Source organism: Girardinichthys multiradiatus, chromosome 7 (genome assembly GCF_021462225.1).
Source record: "Girardinichthys multiradiatus isolate DD_20200921_A chromosome 7, DD_fGirMul_XY1, whole genome shotgun sequence".
Taxonomy (NCBI): domain Eukaryota; kingdom Metazoa; phylum Chordata; class Actinopteri; order Cyprinodontiformes; family Goodeidae; genus Girardinichthys; species Girardinichthys multiradiatus.
Window position 1 is genome coordinate 26,762,397 of NC_061800.1, and position 26,070 is coordinate 26,788,466.

The 26,070-nt window shown below is 38.6% G+C and overlaps 2 protein-coding genes across 4 annotated transcripts; one reads left to right on the forward strand and one right to left on the reverse strand.

The window, feature by feature from the left end:
- The first annotated feature begins 356 nt into the window (after positions 1-356).
- Positions 357-5,168, forward strand: scrn3 (secernin 3). 2 transcript variants are annotated; one of them, XM_047370474.1, is made up of 8 exons: positions 357-483; positions 581-748; positions 845-1,026; positions 2,448-2,647; positions 3,844-4,056; positions 4,164-4,326; positions 4,410-4,590; positions 4,680-5,168. In XM_047370474.1, the coding sequence occupies exons 2-8, from the start codon at positions 584-586 to the stop codon at positions 4,839-4,841; spliced, it is 1,266 nt and encodes a 421-aa protein (XP_047226430.1). In that variant the 5' UTR covers positions 357-483; positions 581-583; the 3' UTR covers positions 4,842-5,168. The 2 variants fall into 2 exon arrangements, with proteins under 2 accessions (XP_047226430.1, XP_047226429.1); XM_047370473.1 differs by lacking the exon at positions 357-483 and having other exon boundaries at positions 490-748.
- On the reverse strand, positions 5,169-24,423 carry gpr155a (G protein-coupled receptor 155a). Of its 2 annotated transcripts, none has more exons than XM_047370472.1 (16): positions 24,274-24,423; positions 21,219-21,732; positions 19,035-19,434; positions 18,578-18,743; positions 18,325-18,480; positions 15,190-15,273; positions 14,936-15,056; positions 14,754-14,838; positions 14,190-14,280; positions 13,890-14,085; positions 11,929-12,018; positions 11,579-11,709; positions 10,037-10,132; positions 9,890-9,951; positions 7,081-7,218; positions 5,169-6,909 (listed from the first exon to the last, which is right to left on the reverse strand). In XM_047370472.1, the coding sequence occupies exons 2-16, from the start codon at positions 21,643-21,645 to the stop codon at positions 6,714-6,716; spliced, it is 2,439 nt and encodes an 812-aa protein (XP_047226428.1). In that variant the 5' UTR covers positions 21,646-21,732; positions 24,274-24,423; the 3' UTR covers positions 5,169-6,713. The 2 variants fall into 2 exon arrangements, with proteins under 2 accessions (XP_047226428.1, XP_047226427.1); XM_047370471.1 differs by lacking the exon at positions 24,274-24,423 and adding an exon at positions 21,936-22,145.
- Positions 24,424-26,070: the final 1,647 nt, after the last annotated feature.

The window sequence follows — 26,070 nt, forward strand, 5'->3', positions numbered from 1 at the left end:
AATGTAAGAAAATATTTTGTTTGTTTGTTTTTTGTAAAAAAAAAATCTATCCGACATAATTATTACGTGCTAATTTATTCTGAGATATCATATAAAAATATCTAAATATTTCCTGATATGATTTATTACAGAATGCAATAAATAGTTGCTTATCGTTGTCAATATAATGTATAGAAATATGCTAAGGAGATTAAAATCTAAATAAATAATTAAATGTTAAAAAAAAAAAAAAAATGACATACCTAGACTTTAAGTGAATGAAATAAATATAATAATCTGAAATATTAATTCACGGATGTGTTGGTATTTCAACACTGTCCATCTTAAGGCAGTTTCTGTTTACTCCGAATCTAAACGTGACTTCATGTTTTTGTCACGTGACTGTGTTGTTTCCGTGTCAGTGCTAAGAACACAAAGCCGCTGAGATCCTGCAGACAAGCAGGAATAGAAACCGATACTGACAGCCGCCAGACAACGGCTCAGGTGGTGTGCAGTTTTTGTGTCGTGAAGAAGTGGCTGCGTTCGTTGGGATTCTCATAAAAAGACTTTTTGACAAACTTATTTTTTCTCTCCTATCTAGCCTATGATTGAAATGTTTCCATCCTCCTGTGACACCTTTGTGGCTCTGCCTCCTTCCTCTGAGGGACAGCGCGTCATTTTTGGGAAAAACTCGGACAGACCCTGTGATGAAGTCCAAGAGGTTGTGTATTTTCCTGCCAGAGACTATGGTCCAGAGGAGAAGGTTGAGGTAGGTGACACATAAATTGCTCATGACTTAAACTTGCTGATTATGAGACTTTGCAACTTTTTAATCTCCTGTGTCCTGTTACGTTTGTGAAAAAAGTGCACATATATAGAGATCGAGCAGGTCGCCCACACCAATGCAGTTGTCCTGAGCAAGCCAGCATGGCTGTGGGGGGCTGAGATGGGTGCAAATGAGCATCAAGTGTGCATTGGCAATGAGGCAGTGTGGGGCAGAGAGAGCGCTGATGGTGAGGAAGCTCTGCTCGGAATGGACCTTGTCAGGTAAAATCAATGCTCTGTCCAGCTCTTTGTTAGATGCTGTTGAGGTAGGAAAACTTTACTGGCTGTCAGTTAACTCTTACATTACTCCTCACCTCTCCCCGACTCTTTTATTTGGCACCCAAAGGACAATCCTCAGTCAGAGATCAGTTGTACGCTTCCACAAGTTTATAAATAAACCAATCTGAATTCAGAGAGGGGACACACACTCACACTGGTGCCTAGAAACGTCTGTGTGTTGTCCGTTTTGGAGGGGCCACAAATACCTTTATATACCCCTCGCTGCTATGCAGTACACATACACAATCATTCTATCTGTGGATATCTCCCCAGCAACCATATAACCTCATATCCAAATAAGGAGTATTTCTGGTTCTTCTCTTATAACAAACTTATCCCGCCTTGTCTCCTTCCCCAATTTATGACCTTGCCCTCTCTGTGCGCTGTTCTCCCCTGTCTTCTTCTCCACCATCAGTGATTCCTTGTCCTTCACTAATTTATGACTTTGGACTCTCTACTTCCCTCCCCAAGGACCTTGCACTTTCTATGCTTCACTCCCTAAGCTTGACCCCCCCTATGCTCTATGTACACATGCCAGTTACACACAGAGATAGTTAATATTACACACATAAATAGTTTATATTCTACAATGCTCAACTGTACAGTGCGATGCAAACGTGTTGATAGTCCTCAAACTTGTTCCTTTTCCCTTTATTTTGTGGAGGTAATGTGATAATTGTGGCTAATTGTGAAGGGGAAGGACGGGAGCCATAGTTTTAATTTTCCTTTTTGCAAAAACAAATCTGAAAACTGTGGCGTGCATTTGTAATTAGCCTGCCCTGAGTCAATCATCCGTAGACCCGCATGAACTGCAATTAAGTTGCACGTTTTTGGGGGCATCTCATGTTTCCTGTTTTGTATACAGGCAGAAAAGTTTGATTTTAATGTTTTCTGCAGATCTCCTCTTCCACATGTTTGCTATGTGGAGTTCTTACAGCATTCTTTCAACAATGACCTCCCTAGCTGGAGTTCAGGACCAGAAGTTATCCTGCCCACAGATTTTCCCACCTGAGTTGTGGATTTCTGCAGCTCCTACAGAGTTACCATGACTTTCTTGGCTCCTTCTCTGATTAATACTCTCATTCCCCACCTTTTTAGTTTTGGCAGATGGCCATATCTTGGCTGGTTTGCACAGCTGTGCCATACAGTTCTCGTTTTGAATGATGATGAATTACTCACGATGATCTGCTTGAATTGCAGAGGAAATGTAGTGACATTTACAGCTATTCCTCAATAGATAATAAAACTACTATGGACCATTAATAATTACAAAACTATCTGAATCTTATTGTAGGTGCTCTAATTATTTCTGATGACGTTTATGAAATAATAGAAGATGAATTTGTGATTCTGCAATTTTACAGACTTGGTCTTGAGCGTGCTGACACGGCTGAGAAAGCCGTTGACGTTATCGCTGTGCTGCTGGAGAAGTACGGTCAGGGAGGCCCGTGTATGGAGGATCAGTGTGGCTTCACCTACCACAACAGCTTCCTCATCTCAGACAGGAAGGAGGCGTGGGTGCTGGAAACATCCGGGAAGTACTGGGCAGCGGAGCGAGTGGAAGGTAATCAGAAACGGAAAGCAGATTGGCAATTAGGGGAAAAGGTTGAAGTTGCTGTACACTCCTGAGACTCACAGTGGATATCCAACACTTTCAGGTATCATCAGTTGTAATGCCTTGCAAAAGGTTTCAGACCCCTTAAACCCTTTCATATTTTTTTATTGTACAACCATAAACTCGAGTGTGTTTTGTTAAGGTTTCATGTGGTTAGGTTAGTAACTTTTTGGCCAACATACAAAATGCTGTGTGCCGGAAAATTAACACTACACATTACCCCACACACACAAATCAGACAGTGCATCATTTGTAGTAGCAGCATCATGCTGAGGGGATCCTTTTCCTCATCAGGGACAGAACTGAGGTGAGAACGGATAGTGCCAAATATGGGGCAGTCCTGGAAAGAAACCTGGAAAAGCTTCATCTTCCAGCCAGCTGGCAACTCTAAACCTACAACCAGAGCTACAATTAGTCGTTCAAACAATAGAAAGTCTATGTGTCAAAATTGTCTAGTCAAAGTCTGGGTCTAAATACAATTGAGAATCTATGGTGAGACTTGAAACCAAATGTTTACAGATACTCACTATCCAGTCTGACTGAGCTGGAGCTCTTTTGCAAAGAAGAATGTTTAAAACATTTCCGTCTTTAAAGGTGCAAAGCTGGTAGAGACATACCCCCAAAAACCTACAGAGATACTGGCAGGGAATGGTTGTTCTACAAAGTATTGACTCAGCTTAGCAGAATTCAAATGCACAGTTTACAGATTTTAATTTGAATGAAAAAAGAACAAACAACATGTATCATTTTACCTCATAATTATGCATTCCTTTGGGCTTGTCTGTCGCCAAAAATCCTATTAGAATACAATGAAATTTGTGGTTGTAATGTAAAAAAACTGTAAATAATTTAAAAAAAGGGTCACTTTGCAAGGCCATCCACATTGAAAAGCTGGTTATTGTTTGGTTAACGATATATAAAGGTTTAGTAAAAAATTCTGCAAAAGATTGAAAAACTGGACTCTAATGCAAACAGCTGTCTCCATCTCAAAAATTATTTTCTCAGAATAAACTGTTGCTCAATCAAACCTGTAATATACTGAATAAACCTTCAGCTGTGCAAATTCCTATGCACTTATCTATGTCCGGTATTAACATGATGCTTCAGTAACTGGTGAATATCATAGTTTCACACCTTGTTTCCAGGTGGATGTCGGAACATCTCCAACCAGTATGGAATAACAACAAAGATAGACAAGGAGCATCCAGGAATGAGGGAATATGCTCGAAGCAAAGGCTGGTGGGATGGAAAGTCAGAGTTCAACTTTGCGACGGTCTACTCTTTTCTGACCACAGCCAGAATAGAGTCTGCTGGGACTCGGTACTGTGAGGGGAAGAGCTTGTTGGAAAGGAGAAATGGTTGGTTTCCTCAGATGTCACTGTGGTGATTTGGAATCTCGACAGGAAAAAAAAAAGGTGGAAACGTTGACAGTTTCTTTATGTCTTGTCTTTTTTTTTCCCTCAAGGCCATATTAGTGCAGAGGCAATGATGGATATTCTGCGCGATAGAGACAGTGGCATCAACATGGAGGGCATGTTCATGACAACAGGAAGCATGGTGTCTGTGGTACCCACGGATCCGGCTCTGCCTGGGGTTCATTATTTCACAGCAACTCCAGACCCAGAGAGGTGCCACAACTCATCAGACCGTCGGTTCATGAGCAACAACTGTAACTACAGGAGATTTACTCTGTCCTTCATTTATTCATCAGGTCTGTTTTCAAACCGTTTATATTTGTGAAAAACGCTCATGAGCTGAAGGAGACGTCCTCCCCCAGCTTTGGTCCAGACGATCCAGTGAAGAACAAACCTCGCTTCCAGAGCAAACCGGACCGCAAACATCCATTGTTTGTCAAGCATGAGCTTATCGTTGCCATCATTGACTCTTACAAGGTTCAACACCCTCACTAAGGCCACAGAACGATCTAACCTAATCCTTTACCATAGCGAGGTTCATTGTTAACATATCCTCTTGTTTTTAGGAGAGAGGACAGAAGATCACAGAAGGTCTGAGGCAGCTTGAGAAAGAGACGATTAAAGAGATGGAGAAGCTTCTAGAAGTGGGTGTGGAAGTTCCTGATATTTGGGTGAACCTGTTCTCCGGTTGTGTCCAGAAAGAACTGGGTGTGTACAGCAATAGCTAAGAGCTGTGTGACATGATGGAGAACTGCAGCAGGCCTACAGTGTTTCCTTATGTGCTGCTTGGAGTCAGTTAACAGTGACCTTCATGAGATCTCTGCATAGCATTGTACATGAATCCTGCAATATATATAAAAACATACTTTTATTAAATAAACATTTGACTGTAAGCTTAGACAAGAACTTTATGTATATTTAATTTAAATTAGTTTAAGTTTTTTTGCATTACAGATGTGTAGCAGTTGGCAGAACACACTACAGATTCAATTGGACATTAAAGGATTTATAAACAACTTACAACATTAAAATCAATAAAACACCTTGAAAAAACAGACAATTGATCTCTTTTTATTCAAAATTAAGAATTAAAGTAGCAGCATTTTAATCTTAATTCAACAAGGTTTAAGTAACAGGTTATTCGAAAGAAGCATTTTCAAGGCAATACAGCAGAGCCCTTTTCTACAAAGCAACCCTTTTATCATGGATGAAGACATCTTGATGGTCCTTGTTGGTCTTCAGCTGAAAATCCATCCAGGTCTTTTCAATGAGTGACATTAGACATCAGACATTCAATCACAAACATGGACCAGGAGCTGCAGATTTCCCTCAAGAACAAATATTTTTTTAACACAAATATGAAGCATTCAGCAAATATGCACTGAAAGAAACAAGATACTGGTAACATCACCAGTAAAAAATGAACCCTTCCCACTAACAATGCTCAAGTCATGACAAACTGCAAACCTCTTAAGCAACAATGCTTTAACAGTGCTTCATTTCATAATAGCTCTTAAATAAGTAAGAAAGCAAATGCTGAACATATAATCTTAACTTCCCTTTAAGACATGGGCCATTTTAACCATATTCAATTTATTAAACATATTATAAATTGTTTTTTTGTATTATTTTAAAATAAAAGAACCATCATATTTTAACTCTTATTTGAGGTTATACATCAAAAACATTTTCTACAAGATGGGCAAAATTCTTTTTTATATTTACGAATGATAGGTCACTTAAAAATAAAATAAAGTACATAATTTGCAGCTAAATGACATTTAGCTGCAAATTAGTAAGAAAAATAAAAAATCTATCATCCCGAGTGTCATTATGCTGTGGAAATTCTATGGAAATGTTTGATTTAAAAAAAAAGTTTTTTCTACTGCTTTTTATGTACAACATTTCTGCTCATTTTTGTTATTTTTTAAATTTTTAAGTTATGAAAACCCACTTTAGAGGGCCTGAAGACCTACAAGTGGCTCTGGAGCTGCAGGTTGCAGACCTATGTTTTAGGGGACTGGCCTTAGGTAGGAGTGATAACATGTGCACAGTTTTCAATAATGAATACATTCAACAGATAGGTAGCATTTTGTTTCCCTGCAAAATCACACTGTGCTAAAACATGCAACGACTGCATGAAAATCTAATGAAAATAGACTCAATTGAGAGACTTTTTTTAACATCAAAAGGCCAACAATTCCCTACAATACAGAGAAAACTCCTAAGTCCGTTTTTTTCCCATACAACCAAGTTTAACGGCAATAATTACAGTATATGCACATTCAGTTTTACCTTCAAGTAAGTGGTTTAATGAACATGAAAGATCATCTGAAAGTATATCTGTACTGATTATATATATATATATATTATTTTTTTTTTCCCTTTTTAATATCACCACAAAAGCACTCAACACACCCTAAAAATCACAGTTGTTGCTCAACCAGAGTTGAATGTTATATAACATATAGCTCTCCTGAGAGCTGCTTTGTACAGTGCACAAACTAAGCAAACATTCCTGCATGAACTGAAACGTGTCTCTTTGCACCTTATGGGAATCTCTTTGGGAATAAAGTCAGAATCGACTTTGATGCCTTGTTTTATGTAGTAAAGTAGTAATGAAGCTCACTGTCTTCGAAGCTGTACTCCTGCTTGATGTGCTGAAGCACCCTGCCCTGCTGCAGCCGTGACCCATAGAGGACTGCCTCGCCGCGGTCCTGCGCCAAACCCACCTGCTGAAGCCAGTCCACCAGCTCGCAGCCACGAAAACAATCCAGCATAGTCCTCACCCCACACCTGTAAGGCAGTAAAGATTTTAGCTGCAGGACCGCTGCTCTGAACATAGAGAAGTAGCTGAGCGACCACACACACTAGAATGTCTCATAAACATACACCAGAGATTTACTCAAGATAGTTTCCAAACAAGCTCAGAACAGAGCAGCTTTGAGTAAGTCTGTATTCTGTCACCTTCTCTTTTTAACAATGTCATGAAAACACTGCTGTTTGTGGTATTTGGTGAATTGAAGGCAGGTCATCCTGATGTCATCTGGTAAATCAGGCTCCGGCTCCTCTTTCTTCTTCCTTCCAAACCAGCGACTGTATAACCTAAACACCAGTTTAAAGAATAAAAAAAGAAAAAAATGTAGAATCCAAATGTACACATAATACATTGTATTATACAGTTTACATACACACATCATTGGCAAGAATATCATTATTCATTTTAGGCCTTTAACACATTATCTGATTTGTTCTTTATTTGTTTTGGGTGGATAGTACAACTAAAATGATTTCTGCAAGCACGATATGCTCAAATTGGAATTTATTTTGAATTTTCTCTCAACCAAAATAAACAAACTGATTTAAATACACAGCCTTGCTAATATTTAGATAAATGTCTCAGAACAAGAAATAAAAAAAAGGCATGCTGTTTGCAGCCATCAACAAGCCACTGGCCTAATTCTAGCAGGATATTAGATCACTCTTTTTATTTCTTTCATACAAAATTGGGGCACTTAAGTCTGTCTTCTTGCTGCCCTCCCAACCACTTAAAATGCAGAAAATTATCTGAGTTTCAGGGGCGGGATGAAATTTTGTGCAGTCCCTCTCAAAGCACATAACCTAGTCTCCTTGTTCAGGGCACATCCAACAGAAAAGTACATTTCTTTTAACATTGTGCTCCTTTAGGTCTCCTCTCTAATGCCACCCTGGGCAGTTGCCCAGGGTGGCCCATATCAAAAACCATCCCTGGAAAGATTCAACACATGCGGATACTTAGCCCGTGCTCGGAGTTCATGGCTCTTTAATGGGAAAGTAGATGCTGTGATTTGAAGGCAAATAATTTCAAAGTATGGGGTGTTCGGTGCAATAAAAACTCAGAATAAGCAAACTAACCTGATTTCCTACTGTATTTATTTCAATTATACGTTACGTGTATGGATGGCTTGATCTGCAACACGGTGTAAATTACTTGGAGTGTAGCTGTGTTATTCAAACTATTCATGCTCTTTTGGAAAGAGTACAGTTAAATATAACAAAAAACTGGGCCCACTACTTTAGTACAAAACTTTACTACAAAACATTGCTTAATAAAATAGATGTAGAGTAGCAGACTTTATTATATAACCTGGAAATCCAATGAAGTTGTCCTGACATACATGCCTGGGTTGCGTCATTGGAGACAGGCTGAAGTGACAGGTTTTGATTACAGGTGCACCGATTGCAGTTTTCTGGCCGAATACTCATCTTTAAAAAGCCTGACCTGCTGAGTCCAATATTGGCCGATACCGATATTCTTTATAACCGACACTGTCAGGTGTCATAAGGTCACAACACACCTTCAATGTTCCAATCTTATGTTGTCAACAGTTGTGAACCGCACATGTGCAGTCGTGACCTGGTGGGCGGGTCAGTCAGTCAACGCTCTCTCACAGCAGATCAAAAGGACAGTGGGTGATTTTCAGACCTTTGTGGAGATGGATAAAATTGGTGGATAAGATCGGTTTCACATGCAAGTATTGGCTGATCACCGATCACCCAAAATTAAGGAAATCGGGGCCAATCCATTGGTGCACCCCTAGTTTTGATCCCTTTACAACAAAGACGCTATATTACTGTTTGCCTTCTCTGGAATGATGTTTAAGCACCTAAAACTTGGAAAACATATGTGTACTTAGTTTTAGCTTTATTGCACCAAACACCCCAGAATTTGCATTGGCTCTCATTCAAATTGTTGCATCTACTCTACTTTCGCCCCAAAAAGGAGCTTTTTTTTGGAAGAAAGAAGTGACAAGAAGTGCTCTTGAATCTATCCATTGTCCTGATGGAACATCCAGCTGTGTCAAAGTTCAACCATCTGACCGAAACTGTCACCGTCACACGACAGGGAATTGGTCAGGATGTTCAGGAACCACCTAAGGTCAGGCCTGTCATAAACAGGAAGATGCTGAAACTCCATGGTTACAGTCCACACTGAAGCCAGAGTTATATCATCAATGGCTATAAGAGTCTCAACAAAGAGAGAAGCACCACCTTCAAATTTAGCGCTTTCAGACTAGACTGGCCACATGGAAACCCTTCAGTTAAAAAGTTTAATGGCCAAACAAGACAAAGATTAGTCAATTTGTTCTCCATTACAAGATGTTAGGAGAGGTCAGGCTGATGCTTTCAAACGGAGACCCCTGTACCAACTGTCAAGTATTTATACATTTTCAACTTCATCTTAAATCAACAGCTTGTCAATTGAAACGTGGAGAAACAATAGTTTGTTCCAACTGGACAATGATCCTAAACACACAACAGAACCACTTTTATAGTGGATCAAACACGATGTGAACCCCATTAGAAACTTCGAAAAAATGCTTCAACAGGCCAGTTCAATGTGACCCAGTAATAAGTTCTACCATTTTTGATTAAAAAAAAGTGGTTAAATATTAGCAGGAATGATTCCAGTACATTGCTACAAAAATCCTACAAAAAGCATTTGGTTTTTTGTTAAGAGACATTTCATCAAATATCAGTAGCAGAGTGTATATTTTAGCCTGTATGAATAATTTTGACCCTGTGTGGGTTAGAGAAAATCCACAATAACGTCACAGTTGAAGACCCAGCGTTGTCTGTTATAAAATCAACCCAACCTGATTAAACAACACTCCAAAAAAAAAGAATGAGTCTGAAGTTAATATGACATTCCTGCTAAAGAGGAGTGTAGGCAAATTAAAAGAAATGCATTTTAGAGACGTCTTTAATTGCGCTTCATGGCATTACTGTTCATTACCTCTTCAATGGCAGTAAAATCAAATGCTTGTCCAGTCCGAAAAGAGCAAAGGAGATAAATCCCTGTCAAGACGAAGAAGAATGCGGATTATTTCTGTGTGGAAGTAAAGCTACACGATTTACAGACATCTTTATTTATTAGACTGACCTGTCCATAGTTGGCTATAGCACAGAAGAACTGAAGCTCCAAGTAGAGACGCCCATGAAGGTGGTTGTAAAGCAACCACAGAGAGCTGGAAAAGTTCTGTTATTAGGAGAACATGACAGAGGTTAAACTCTGCTGATCACACTTATTGGTGCCTCTGGTGAAGATGTGTAAAAATACTTAAATCAATTTAAGCTTTTATTGCAGTTGCATAGCCTTACTGAAAAAAAAAACTTTAAAAAACCCTTTAACTTAATTGTATTTCTCTATTTTTTTAAATTTAGATTTTTTTGATTATTGACTGAGAAACATCTAACTAGTAATCCATTACTTTCTGTTTCACTCATAAGTATGACATGACACAGAGGTTCATTTGCTTTAAGCCTGTGGCTACAAGGCTAGACAAGGACCCATATTTTTCTTGCTACAATGCAAGGTGAGCAGGATGATAAGTGAGGTAAAATGTATGGATATTGAAAGCTTATTGTTTGAGAGCTGCAGCAAGGTGTGGCCTCTTGGGGTCATCAAGTTTCCCTAAAAAATGACAAGATGTCAAGCTGTAGTTGTTTGGATGACATGTCTGGAAAAGGCCTTTTTTTTTTTCCATTGCCACAAACGTAAACATGTGGAAATTGCTAAATCCTACTTGGACTTTAAATGTAACCGTGTGCTTTCGTCAGATGCACAAACACTCAAGGAAGATTACCTCATGGCCACTATTAAGCATGGTGGTGGATCTGTGATGCGTTGGGCCCTTGAAACATTGTTATTGTGCATGACATTAGAAGCTCATTGAAATACCAGCAGATTTTAAATAACTAAACTGAAAACAGGGTTGTGCATGGGTCTTTCAACAAAATAGGGATTAGAAAATGGTTTAAAAGACACTACATCAACCTTCTTCCTTGGCCGTTTCAGTCTCCAGACCTAAATCCTAAAGAAAACCTGCGAGAAAAAGATCCTTCTCTCGGGTCCAAACATGTGAAAGGTTATAGGCGGAGACCAAGTGCTGGTCTAATGGCATGATAGGGTCACAAAGGATTAACAGGAGGCGAAACTATAATTGTGCCAATGGCGATTTTGCTGAAAACAATAATTTCTTAAGGTTAAAAACATTGTTTTCCTTATTTTTTTCCTTCTGAATAAATATGTTTAATTAAAAGCTGGATTTGTAAAAAAAAAAATCTTTCTGAAGTATAGCTACTGAAATTTAAAAAAGTAATATATTTTCAGTCTGTTTACACATTTTTTCCAGAGGTGACAACAAATTTGTCCACAACCATATATTTGAAATGTAGGTCAGTCCTGTTCTAGCTCCAGCTGGTAGAAATCAACTAATTTCATTTCCAAAAAAACATGTTTTTCTACTGATCTCATTATCAGATCTAAAGGAATCGATAAAACCTTAAGCTAAAAAAGAAAACAAAAAAAAAGAGACATTAGGTTTCACCATCTAGGTTTTAAAAATTGGGGTATTTCTCAGAAAAGATCTAGGAATTGTACATTTATTTGAATGGTTTGTGACAATGGCGGTGTTTTACTCACGGCCAAAAGGAAGACAATCAGAAGCAGACACAGGAGCACATGACGGACCACTTGTCTATCTGCGACCTGTTGGAGCTCATCCATTTGAGCAAGGAGGCAGTCTTTTGACTCGCAACAATTCTCACACTGACCTGAAGAGGGCAGCAGCACAACAGAAAATGAACGTCCACAAGAGAAAGGACTTTGCTGCACCGAATGTGTCTTTACAGTTCTTAAATTACAAGGTTAAAAATGAAGGAATTTCTACCCTAATATGATTTAGGTCTGAAACGCCCTCCCTGGGGGGTTTAGTGCTTTTAAAATATTCCTGCGAGAAAGAAAACATGCCAGTTGGTTATCAGTGGAAATACCTGAACATGAGGTTGGGGTGTTGTTCATATTTGTGCTGATGATCATGTCAGGCATGGGTGTGGCTGCAGCACAGGCACATCTGAGACACTCTGATAGAGCAACCAAAATGAAAAGGACCCTCTTAATATATAATTACACTTCCTGTCTGAATTACTAACGAGAGACAGTACAAAACAGCATGTACAGTATATACAGTAATCAGTAAAACACATTGATTTAATAAAAAAAAGGTTATTTTACAACTATACTTTGTTGCTTTTGATTTGATTTAATTTTATTTTATACTATTGCTGTGATCAGTTAGAAGAAACCAACAGTAACAATACACCCAACTACTGGTTTTATCACTTTCCCATCTTCAATGTATTTTATTAGGATTGCATATAATAGACCAACACAAGAGTGCATAATTGTGAAGTGGAAGTAAAATGATATAAAAACATTTTTGTAAAAAATCTGAAAAGCGTGGTCTGCATTTGTATTTAGCACCATAATTGTTTAACAACTTTTTGTTACATTTAAAACTGCAAGTAGTTCAGGGTTTGTCTTGACTAGCTTCCTGTATTTCTGCCCATTGCTCTCTACAAAATAGCTCAAGGTCAGTCAGGTTAGATTTAAAGAGTCTTAACATCAATTTTAATGTCTTGTCAAACATTCTCAATTAGATTACGGCCTGGACTACGTGTCTAGGCTGTTGTCCTGCTGGACAGTGAATCTCTGTCCCAATATCAAGTCTTTTGCAGCCTCTAACAGGTTTTCTACCCTAATTGTCTTGTATTTAACTTCATCCATCTTTCAACTCTGATCAGCTTCCCTGTGTCTACTGAGAAAAACATCCCCACGGCATGATGCTTCCACCACCACTTTCTAGAGAGGATCTCTGCAGCTCCCTCAGAGCTACCATGGGTCTCTTGGCTACTTCTCTGAATTCTGAAGGCAAATTGGTTGCACTACATTTTATTTAGGGGGCTCAGAGGAAAGGGGGTCAAATACAATTTCACGCAATACTTTTCATATGTTTAAAACATTCCTGAAAACCATGTATCCTTTCCCTTCTACTTCACAATTATGGATTACTTTGCATTGATCTATCACTAAAAATCCCTTTACCTAGACGTTTGTGGCTGTTTCTTGATAAAATGTTAAAAAAATTTGAAGAGATCAATATTTTTGCAAGGTATAAATACAGTTGGGCGTGATCATGCGCTCATTGGTGAAATAATCTTTTTTCTGCTAAAAAATGACTTCTCTGCGTTTCCTACGGTGCTTGCTTTAAGTTTTTGTAACTGTGCCGGGTTTTTAAACACACGTAGCAGAAAGTATAAATCAAAGAAAGACTTGGTATTAACATACAGAGTTGTTTACAACACTTTTGTAATGGCAGCTTGTAGATAAATCCTAATCTGTATTACTGATTGTTGCCTTAATTGCCAGCACTCAACTAGTGTCTTATTAACCACCTTTGGATATTTGGCAAGACCGTTTTCAATAGATGAAAGTAAGGCTCCACGCTATTAGACAAACCTCACAAAACAATATTATTGCTGAATATTTTGGCACCCAAAAAGTCATGGACTACCATATACTGAATTCAAGCTGTCCTTTCTGATGGTAATGCTGCAGACAACAATAGTGCGATGATGACTGCTAATTGATAGCTTGTGCAGCTCTACCTGAAAGTAACATTAATAAATGGGCTGCTCGCTGCTAAGCTGCAAACTGAAAAACTATAAAATGGCAATGAGATGAAATGAACAGCCCGGGTTTTTGATTTATTTGTTAGGTAATTTGCATTCCGTTTATGGTGTGGGAACTGTTTACATCTCTTCAGTTGAAGCATTTAATTTCACTGCTGGTGCAATGCCAATAAAAGTATTCATTCAGCCATTCAAATGATGATTTGTGAAAAGACAAATAGAGATAAAAGACTAATTTGAAACTATTTCACATTAGAAAGTACCTCCTTCTCCGTTTCCTGCTTCTATGAGAGTCCGAGTATCTGGCTCAACCACGGTTGCCTGATCCTGTGCAGCTTCAGATGAAAAGTTTCTTTCTTGGTTTTGTTCATCTTGACCCCAACTTCCTCTACTGAGACACACCAAGGAGCCTCCTCCCAGGAGTATGCTGAAGCTGACCACTACCATGGTGCAGATTATCTAACAAAAACACAAAAATTAGACACAATTTGTAGCTCTGGAATATTACTAAAAATTACAGAAGACATTAACATTATTCTTCCTGTTTTTGTTTTTTTTTGTACCTGTAGTTTGCCGTAGAAGAATGAGGAATCAATAGCGTCAGACCTTTTCTCGCCAAAGATGAGCAGGATAGAGGTTACCAAGGAAGGGATCCTGTAAAACATGTGTTTGTTCAAATGATTAAAATGTTAAACAGAAACCGCTTAGCAACACTGCCATAAAACATGGAGCTGTGGCACTGATCTGCATTAAGAACTAGCAGGAAGACAAAACACACAGTTAAACACAGAAATATATGAATATCTTAATAAATACATTATTGTGCTGATATATAAAAATATTAAAATTGATTATTTTAGCTCTCATTTCCTTCGTTTTTTCTTTGCATTCATTTTTTTAATAGCATAATTTTCTTGAACTTATTTATTTCTGCCACACGTTCTCAATCACTGTTCTTGGCTTTAGTGTTTCTGTAAATGTATTTTAGTGTGTTTACTTTATCACAGATCAATTAGCGGCTGAAAAAAAAACAACTTCCATAATCCTCTTTGATAAAACAGATACTTGTTGTCATAGTTTGAGATACAGCTTGGGTTTTTATTTTCTGCGAATCAGAGGTGACTCACCCCCACCCCGCGATGACCAGCACGCCTGGTGCTCCTCTCAGATCCTCATACTTTTTCATGAGCACAATCGAGAGTGCTATTAATCCTAAAACCAAAGACATTTCCATTATAAAACTAACAATCAAATTCAGATTTCAGAGTAGATTTAATTCTGTATATGGATAAATGTGTTGTAGGCTTACCTGGCCACATAAAACTACTATAAAGTGAAACAGACAGGAGTGTGAAAGTGAAGATCTGTGCGATGAAGTTGTCTTCCTTCACCATAAAGTTCCACAGGATCATCCCAAAGCAGCTTAACAGCTGGAAAACCACAGCACCAAACATACAGTTAAAGGCTTTGCTGATGAGAAGTTACTTACAGCTACAGTTTTTTACTTGTTTTATTTCAGAGAGAAATACAATTTAAACTAAGACTGCTGAGCAGCAGGCTTACCTGTGCCAAGAACAGGTTGACTGTAAACATATGAGGTAGCCTCTTAAACTTTTTACTTAAAAACATGACAGCAACTGTCCACAGCTGGCAGGGAAGAAAGCAATTTGAAATTAGTTAAACAAAGACTTTTGCACAGATGTTAAACTTTCAAATTTGTTGGGTCCTGAACTAAAACCAACGCACTTCATAAAAATTTTGGAAAAATTGAACATTATGCAAAAAAACAAAACATCTTAAAAATATAAACATTAGTAAACCACAATAAGTCTTTAAATTGTTTTTCAGAGCAGATAAGTAATTACAAATGCATGTTTGGAGTCTCTTTTTGCATATCTTCCAAATTCTTCCAAAATATGGATTTGGTCAGCTGGTCTCTCAATGCAATTGATCAAATTTTCTCGACGAGAAGACAGGGGTTGGGAGAGCCCGCTTGCCCGGACGGGACATTTTTCTCCGGATACACGATGGACTCCTGGCAGACGTGGAGGATTGTGTGTTTGTCGATAATGTCAGTCGAGGATGTGGAAGATGTGTATATAATTGGATGTTTGATATCAGGATTTCTGCTTTTTGGAGTCAGCGGTTACCTGGCATATCGAGAAATTCTGAGAATGTCAGCAGCTGTTCTGGCAATTGTAAGGCTGCCTGGCATGTGTGATGGGATCTTCAGAGCGATCAACACTCAGACTGAGATGTTACGTGAGCTGAATCGCAGACTGGATGTGATCCTTATACAGGATCGCAGGCAAGTTGCGGTTCCTGGACTCAGAGGTGAAATGGGATAAATCTTGGAGAAAGTTGTTCGCTTGGATCTGGCAGAAAGACCAGGAATTTGGCTGTTGGGATTCGCCTTTGAGAAGCACTAGTGAGACTCTCAAGGCTGACGGAAAATTAAGAGTCAGCCTAACCCAAATAATTATTGTTTTTCTGAATCTGGGTCCCCTGCACGGCCTTGATGGCTGGCTATCTTCAACCTCTCCTGGAAGTTATGTAAACATGACGCTCTGCTCCCTCTGCACCCTCCCTTCCCTGAGGACATCTGTGGACCTGCTCAGAACTTTGTGGCCGGTTGATGAACATTCCAACGTACCATCAAGGACAATGGCCTCTGTGACAGTGCTTAATGGACTTACTTGCACACACTCACTCGCACACACACACATGCTCAAGATAAACATATGCATCCCTCACACCACCTTCACTGTTCCCGGCATGATGTTGTTTTGTCAACTTGTTGCTTCTTTGTGCTGAGGTTTTTTGCAATCTCAAACTGAATCCTGCTAAGGATAAAGTGTGAAATATGATTTTTTTTCCCTCTACTTACCTAATGTGGCCTCTTTTCTCATCTAACAAGGGCAGCGCCTGTGAGTGGGCAGCAAAGCCTTGGTGACCCGTCTCCCTTGTCTTGTGTCATGATGTATGTTTGAATGGGTTGTACTGGAATTCTAATTTCCCCTCGGGGATCAATAAAGTATCTTTGAATTGAATTGAATTGATTGATGTTTGTGGTGCAAAAAGACTTTAGAGTCACGCCTCTCTAAAACAGAAAGACATTGCCATAAATGGACGATGACAAATCGCCCGGAGGATGGAGAGGGCCCTCTTACTTTGCCATCTGATCCTTTTAGCAGGAAAGTGGGTAAGATTTGTTAAAGTTACTATGTGAAGACGGCGGATTTCTGCTCACCCACCAAAAAGGGCGTCTTTTCCTGAAACACTTTTTGCACTATGATAATTGGAATCCTCCCTTAAGGCAACAAATAACCCAAAGCTAATGGAAGAAGACACAAAAATAGTTCATGCCAAAGCAAAGACAAATCCCTCTATCAGTGAGTCAGTAGCCAGACCATTATGGCGACTGTGGGTGTTGTTGGTAAGCATAAAGTTTCTCAGGTAAGGTGGTTTTAACTTTTGCGTCCTCTGTCAGTTCCAAACATTTACTCACATCCAAAGATATTATTATTAAACTAAAAGAACTGATGTCACCAACCATTCCTCCATAATGTTTACATATTTTTTTTTCTCAGTGCCTGAGCCAAATGAACAAATTGCATATCAGCATTTTGACTTCCTATCAACAGCTCTAATGCTGCACACCACATATGTTACATTGGCAGTGAAACCTTCACATGTAAAACACAGACAGATTACGTGTAGAAAACTGAGACTTTCAGGTGCTTCCATTCACTGTGGATTTGTGTTACACAACCAATGAAGTGCTGCTCGCCAATATACTCTGATGACATAGTTGTTTGGAAAAAAGGGTGAGCCAACCCCCAGGCTTATCGGTGTAACAATGTTGGTTATAAAATTAGCAGAAATTCCAACGTCTGCCTGAATGCTGCCAGTTTTCTTTTTTTTTTTTACTTAAAATTTTTATTTTAAAGGAGGCACTGACCACTGTGGTAAATTACAGGTAGACTGGGCCCATCACAGAGTACATATAAATTCCTGGTAGGATGCTGGTCTGTTAGGTCTCTAGCCTACTGCTTTCAGACATTTCTTCTGGCCTTCTCTTCACTGGAAAAATGTAATTATGCTATGCTGAAACTTTGTGTAACATACATAACCTCATCATTCTTTTGGCTTTATCGTCTGTTCTTTGTGCTGACTTTCTTACTTTTAAAGCTTTTTTTGATATTTTTGTGATGGAAATAACATATCCATCTTGAACTGCAGGCCAGAACAAAACTGAAAATAGGAAACATGCCCTTTCAAAATACAGCGGAAAAGTTAAATTATATGAAAACACAAAACCAGATGTGGTTAGCTTTCATCAGTGATGGGGCTACATTTTAAGTTCCGTAAAAGTGACACTGAAAGTAAGAATGGGGAAGTAGGTCTGGTTCCGTGAGGCAACTCATCCTCTGAAAAGTTGAGGCTTTTAGAGACAGATGGTTCAGTATTTTAAGACATGAAAAAATACCAATTTGTAAATATCATTTCCTTTAAAAGGAAAAGTCTAGTCCAAACAGTAAACTGGGTCTACTAATCGAGCCAACATTAACTGGTAGGTTATAATGCCGTCAATCCACTTCTAGGAAAAATAAAAACAAAAGAAAGAAACAAAAAGGAAGAGTCTGGTTAAAAGCCAGTTATGAACAACAAGTCTGTGCATGTTACACTGCGCCTTACCAGAGCCACTAAGCTCACTATGCTCATATTAAAGCTGACAGTCTCAAGTGAATTCATCAAACACTGGGGATCCATCAAGTGGATGGTGAGTAGCCAGGCTGAGACGTACATTATGGGAGCTGAGAGAAAAGTGCTGATCACCAACCCAGAAGTTACCTGTCACAACAAAACACATGTCAAAGAAAAGCATAAAGAGGACAATTACCAAACAAATAAGAAAGCTAAGCTGTAGTTCATACTGTAAGCAACTCACAACTTCTAGTTCAGTGTTATAGTAAACAGCATAGATGGCCACGCTTGGTGCAGTGGGGAAGACTCCGTACAGAAAAGCAAAATCTGAGAGACTGGAGTGGTTCGTAGTATTGTTGGTGGAATCCAAAAGATCCACCATGTCCTTACAGATAAGGGGCATTATCAGCCTAGAAGCCCAAAATAAAAAAGAGATGAAATAGTTAAAAGTGCAGTGAGGGGAACTGAAATACTTGGATAAACTAGCTGATAAAATGCCATGTGCTCCTGAGACCTCAACATCAAATTTGGTAATGACTTGTGGTCAGAGAAAGCTCTGCGTCATCTAAACCATTAGCACAAAACTACATGTTAGGGACACTTCACTTTACTCACCCTCTAAGACTATGCACCACTGTTATAGTAATACCAAAGCATCTGTTGTTCAAAATAGCCATAAAATGCAATGAAATTCAACTCACAGTTTTGCTGTAATGAGCAAAATCAGCGTCACAACAGTGGATCTGGTCAGTCTCCTCAACTGGCCCACCATCGTCAGACCCAAATAGAACAAAGCTGCTCCTCCGAAAGAGTTGGCCAAGCCGTCTATGAACTCAGCCATGAAAGCAGGGATTCTCTGGTGCAGTGCAAAGTGGGCAATGATGCCTACAATGACCATGAATACAATGGGGTTCTTTAGGACTTGCAGGACTACATGTCCCACAATCAGCAGTTTTCTCTGCTGCTGGTTTTCCTGATTCTTGAACTTTTGGATCTCGCACAGGGCAAAGCCGATGGGATTTAGGAGCATCAGGGACACAGGTGCAACCAGGTAGATATACTGGAGGTACTCTGGGTATGTGCTTTGGTAGAGGGCTTCAACTGTGGATAGAGATGAAAGCAAATGGGTCAAAGAACAAAGTAAAAATCAGGCAAATCTAAGGTCTTGTTAATACTTTCTAGTATTTTAACTGTAAAAGTTTGAACAGAAATATTTTCACGTGCACTGCTTGCAAAACTGTATTATTGTCAATGCACATTAGTTTATTGATTTAGGAGAGACTGTATTGGGGTCTGATGCTCCCTTTCTGTATGATCATGCAACCTGCTTAGAGAGAAGCTGTAGCAGCACTCATTCAATCTCAGACACCCAAAGCAAAATGTTCAGTTTATTAAGCAAGAGAAAAAAACTCAATTTTCTTTGCACACGATTACCTGGACTCAAACTGAAATATGTTACAAGCCAAATTATCAACATGTCATATCAAAACAAAGAGCAAGCATGCTAATGTTAGCCTAACACATCAACACTTTCAGCAGGAGGTAGATGTAAATTCATTGAACACTGTAGCTATATGTGTAGGTCCAGATATTTCATTAGAGACAAATGTTGAGCTAACCTCATGTTGGAGTCGCACATTTAGGCAGTCCTGCCAAAACTCTGGTTGGGGCAATTCATCTGTTTATGTCAAAAGATAATAAAACATCTTGAACGTCACTGGCGTGTGTGTTATGTAGGTAAACAATCACACCACTGTAGACCAGAATATAATACTGACAAAATATTATCTCATATAAGAATAATTAGTTTTCATGATTTTTCATGAAAGCTGGAGATTCCACAAGACACGAAGCAGACCAAAAGCTCCAGTTTTATTTCAGAAATAAAACAAAAGAAACTGAACCACTAAGCACTGACAGCAACACAGACAAGCTCCTGCCACAGCTTTGAAAATGAATTGGAAACAGTTTCCTCCTGCTCCAACTGTTAAACGGAGTCACAACCTGCAAAAAAAGCCCACACACGTGTACTTTAATTTGTTTAATCTATTACACTGAATTCAATTTTGTTCTTACTTAAGGGTATTTCCATTAAGGATTTGTGTTGTGCTTGAAATTTGATCCGCAGTGACAGTGAGAAGTATGAATAGCATGAATATCATTCAGCTTTTAAAGATATATTCGAACCATGTTTTTGTCAGCATGGAGGAATTATAAAAACAATCAACAACAGTGATAAAAAAAAAAAAAAAAACTAGTTCTGGGTGGACACAATTTTGAACTTATCAGTTCTCTTTATGAAGTGCCCAGTTGGAAAGTTTCAAGAGTTTAGCTGTTAATTTGAGAGGAAGCTTTTAGAAGTAGTCTTTCATCTTCATTAGTCCAGCCATTCTACGCAGTGCACCCATACAACTGGCAGCTAAACAAGCCCACAGCATGATGCTGCCAACACCAAGGCATTTAGCTTGTCAAACATATGCAGCCTACTGAGAGCACCAATCAAAAAAAAAAAAAAAGGAATCCCCTGCTCCAAAATGAACACCTCCAAGATGACTGGAATTTGCAACTGAGCACACAGACAAGCTGAATCCCTTCTGAAGAAAAATGTATGTCCAGATAAGACAAAGATTATGTTACTTGGCCATGGCGAGGCTATTAAAAGTGTAACCACTGTTTTGACTGTCAAGCATGGTGGTGGTAGCATCATGTTGACAGTACATTTTTGGACTACATCCTAATTCTTCAACTTCCCCTCAAATCAGTGGTTGAAACCTCCAGCTGGGTACTTCAACGGAAAATGATTCAACTCTGAAATAGCAACAATTGAAAAGTATCTTTGTCCCAAATGAATATAAAGATGTGGATGTTTACATGAAAACACTTACCTATTGGATAGCCCAAAGCAAAGTCATTGCTTTGGGTTGCAAATATTGAGAACAGACCAGCCTTGCTGTAGCGGCTATCAGGACTAGACACTATCAAAGTGAGGACGCAAACAATGCAAAACACAGACACTTTGGCAATGAGGATGCCCCACAAGAAGGGCCAGATCACGTTGCCAAAGTCCAGCAACACCATGTTCTTAAACAGCAGCGCAGGGAGAGCGAACTTTGACACAAAGTTTCCCAATCCTTTGGCCTGAGTGGAGGTGATGATGTTGGCCCTTCCTGCGATGTATCCACACAGGATGATCCCAAAGCACTCCAGGAGAGCAGGTAGGAGCCTGTCTATGGACATGGTGGAGGGCACAGGGGGTGGGCTGGGGCTCCCCTCCACGCTGAAGGAGAAGCTGAAGCCGTCTGTTGGCTCCATCCTGCTGATGAAGGTCTGTGTCTTCTGTTAGGACTGATCTGTGGTCCTGCTAAGGTGGAGTCGGTCACCGATCAGCACCGCCTGACACTGAAGGCGGAAGACAGAGAGAGAAGAAGAAGCTTTAAACTTCCGATTCAATCTAAAGCTACCTACTTAGTAACCAAAAAACCAAAGAGCATCACATCTGAAGCAATGACTCAACCTTGCTCCCTGATACCAACAAATAACTGGACATGTTAAATAAATTAGCTAATTTAAGTTTGTGTGGCTCTAAAAATACCCACTCTTACCGTTGTGACAGCGGATTTGTCCTCTTATGTCCCCCATGTGTCGGTTATAGTTCCCTCCCTGGGAGTTAAAACAACCAGCTAACGTTTACGTGAAGGAGCAAACTCACTAAAACAAAAGGAAACTTGCAAACTTCTCCCGCAAAAGGATTTAAAACACTTTCAACTAGCGTGTTTATGTAGCCAGTTGCTTACAGTCACTGGTCTACGTCACTGCCTGTGCTTTTCATAATCTCTGATTTGTCAACAGAACCTGACCAATCACGTTCAGCAGAGGCAGAGAAGGGGCGGGGCTTACCGAGCAGTAATCTCTGGAGTGTTTCTTGTTATAAAACCAGTGATAACCTGGACTGGAAAAACATGGAGAGTTACAAACAAATATTTTACTGGGAATAAAGTAAAATAAGCTTTATCTAAAATCCTCCACAGACTAGAAAATGGGAAAGAAACGTTTCGCCGCTTATTTTACAGTGCTTATAAAGAAAGTCGAAGACAAAAGAAGAAGTGTCAGAGCTGTAAAATACCTCAGTATTGGGAAAGACTTTTTGAAAGTCATAACTTTAAAAAAGAGGAAAACATTCAGCTAAAACTTGACAAACAAACTGCAAGTTACACCATCCTTCATTTGACCATATGCGCCAAATGATAAGAGCCTTTTAGGGACCTCCCTGTTAACAAATGTGGCCTGAATACTGGAGCAAAATATGTATTTATTACAGAGAAACTGGTTGGAAATTAGATCCTTGCTAAGTTTTGCTAAAAAATGTTCTGCTAGATTACTCTTATGTCAAACAAAAACAAACAAAAAATCAACCAAATAAATAAATTGGATGTAAGAAGTGAAGAATAACTGAGGATTCCAAGACGCATTGTAGCTGAGTCGATATGCTTACTATAAATAGACTCTATATGATAGGAAAAGAAATTATTGCCATTCCAAAGATATTGTAGCCTTTGAATTCTGCAGTGATGTGTACTTAGTTTAAGGAGTGGGTCAGGGGCCAGGTTCGTATCCCACAGATTACCACTCTGGGTCCCTGAGCAAGACCCTTATACCCAGAATGCTCCCCGGGCGCCCACTGCTCCCTGTAAGGGATTGGTTAAATGCATAGGACACATTTCGTTGTAATGTATATGTGCAATGACCAATAAAGATGATTATCACATGTAACCCCATGCAATTTAATACATATCAACCACATTTGGGAATAACCAGAAAATAATCAAAGCAGTATCCATTTTATTTTATTTTGTTCCAGAGTTTCACAGTAACAAGAAAACCATAATATGGTTAAAACACAAACAAGCATAAAACTACACAATAAAAAAAAAAAAAGACCAAACGTCAGAACAGATGAAGCGAACGAGTTTAACAAACAACAGATCTGTTGTGCAGGCTGCCACTAGATGGCAGAATAATACAGAGAAGCGATGGCAACAGTCCCAAAGCTTTAAGAAATTCAAAACCCAAAATTACATTAAAGTGCTCCTTTGGTTCTTCCTTGTCTCCTATCTACTTGCTACATTTGTCTGATACTGTATAAACGTCGTCTTTCCTGTCACATACTGAACATGTGCTTCAGAACATCAGAAAGTTGATTGTTTTTTTTCACTAGTAGTGAAATGGGAAGTATACATGTCAGCAGTCTTAATGATTGCATAAGGTCATAACATAACACATTATGAAATTAATTTATCTTATATCGAGATATGTAACAAATGGATATAATAAACGAGTTTCCCTTTCTTAATGAATTTACTGAAACAATTGGACTTTATTTCAACGACATCCATATTTATTGAGCTGCACCATTAAGCACACAAGAGCTAAGTGGTTCATCCCAGTCAAAAGGTCCATGTCAAAGAGGAACAAGCTGATTTCAAAGTCCTTTCAGCTGAACACAGTCTTTATCGGTAATTGATTGTTGTCATGTGATTTTTTCAAACAAGGCAGTTTAGCGTAACATCAACAAAAAGCACAAACAACCAACAAAATGGTGTGATAGACATTATTATTACCTAATCTTTAGAGAGAGGTGATTGCATATTTAGATTTAAAGGGAATGTTTTTTTCTCAATAGAAATGTATATATCTATGACAGACAAAAACCTTTAAAGAAATAAAAATGTGAAGTTTTTTTAGAACATGGCATGCAACGTCTTTGAATTACCAACAGGGGGAGCTGTTTCTATTTTTTCATTCTTTGTGTTCACAGCCAATCAAGAACACCCTCCACAATTCATACACCAAAATCAGTGTTTTGTTCAACCCAAAAGCAAATTATAATTAAAGGATAAGAAGCCAATTGTATTTTATAAATTCTAAAAACCATGGACTTACGCTGGCATATCACACAGAAAAACATCGAAGATATGCTTCGTTCATGTTGTTTTCTTGTTTTGCTGTTATCCCAGTGAGAGCATCTTTTTGAGCTGGCTTCTCTTCCACACTTTCTTGTCAGCAGCCATATCAGAGACCGGGACCCAGTGATGTATTATACATTAAAGCTAAGGCCCGCTTTCAGACATGACAGCACAGAGGGACACTGGGTAATGAGGCGGGCCTTACACACTGGGAACATTGCCAGATGTGCACATAAACTGGGAAGTTACTGCAGCAGCAGATGCAGGGACAGTTAAGCTGATAAACAGGATTAAATACAAGGATTAGCAAAATGTAGTTAGATGATGATAAAAAAACAAACCCTAGAAAATAAGGGTAAGTAGACATTGTATATAATGTTGCAATAATAAAGCAAAATTCTGAGCAAAAGGAAAGCAAAGAGAAATCACTAAAAGACAGATTTACTTGATTCATGTTAACAGTTACGAAATTAGCCCTGTATTTCTATGGTTTTTAAATCAGGCCTGTAAGATTATTGGCTTGGAGAAGTTCTCACTCCAGGAATTACACGATCGATCAGACATAAGAAACCCACCCAGGTCTATAAAGACTTTTCTCATCCTCTTCACTCACTTTCTAACTCAAAGTACCAATATCATGGAAATACTGATATAAGAAATCTTTTATTCCTTTGGCTATAATTTTTTCAAAACAAGGAAATACTGCAATTGTGTTTTGCTTTCCCTTTTAATTTATTTTATTTATTCCACAGGTGCATCTGAATAATTCCTCAATAAAGTTAATTTATTTCAGTAATTCCTTTCAAAATGTAAAACTCAGGTATAGTTTTTTTTTATTACACACAGTGATATAAAATTGATATAGTGTTTGTTTCTGTTAGTTTGAATGATTTTGGCTTACAGCTAATAAAAACCCCAAATGAATTGGTGAATCCATACTACATGCATTTCCTCTAAACTCTTGAATGAGCTTTGCTTCACATTCTTCTCAAGGTTGCACTTTACCCCATTCCTTGTGTACATTTGTCCCCCTCACTTTTTTCTTTCACTCAATTTTCCTTTTAATAGCCAGCTGTTTTGTCAACACTAATATTTCTGTTTTAAAAATCTTTCCTAATGATCTTATGGAAGGTTGTAATTTTTGGGGAAACAGAATTTCGAGTTTTCATTAATTGTAAGCCATTATCATCATAATTAACATAAATAAATGCCTGAAATGCATCACTCTGCACGCAATCACTCTACATCATATGTGGGTGAAACTCACATTCGTGAACTTGTTCATATTTTGGTTTCATACACCTTAATTTGAAAAAAAAAGGGTTTAATAATTTGAGAACCTTGTAGGACGTAGCATAGACAATACAAGACGAAAATCAAAGGTTCCTGTTATGAAATGAGAAGTAAATATTAAACCAGATAGCTTTACAAGTGTGTGATGTTTCATTTCTGTTTTAACCTATTTATTAAAAGCTGGATTAAACTTCATGTTTACAAACATGCGTGACTCAGACTGACAGAAGGAGAGTGATTACGTGTGGATTAAGTGCTTTGCAGGACAGATGACTTTCTATCGTCTAGACAAAAAAAATCAGTTAGGTAGGAGAAGCAGCACAGAGATTTTCCAGTAGCTCCTCAAGATTCCAGATTGATTGCATTGCATCATTCCTGTGTGCCCAAACAGTAATGTGGTCCCAAGAACAATTTCAAAGCCAATTTGGCACTGCAGAGAGAAACAGAGGACTCATCAACACGAGCAATGATATCCTAAATG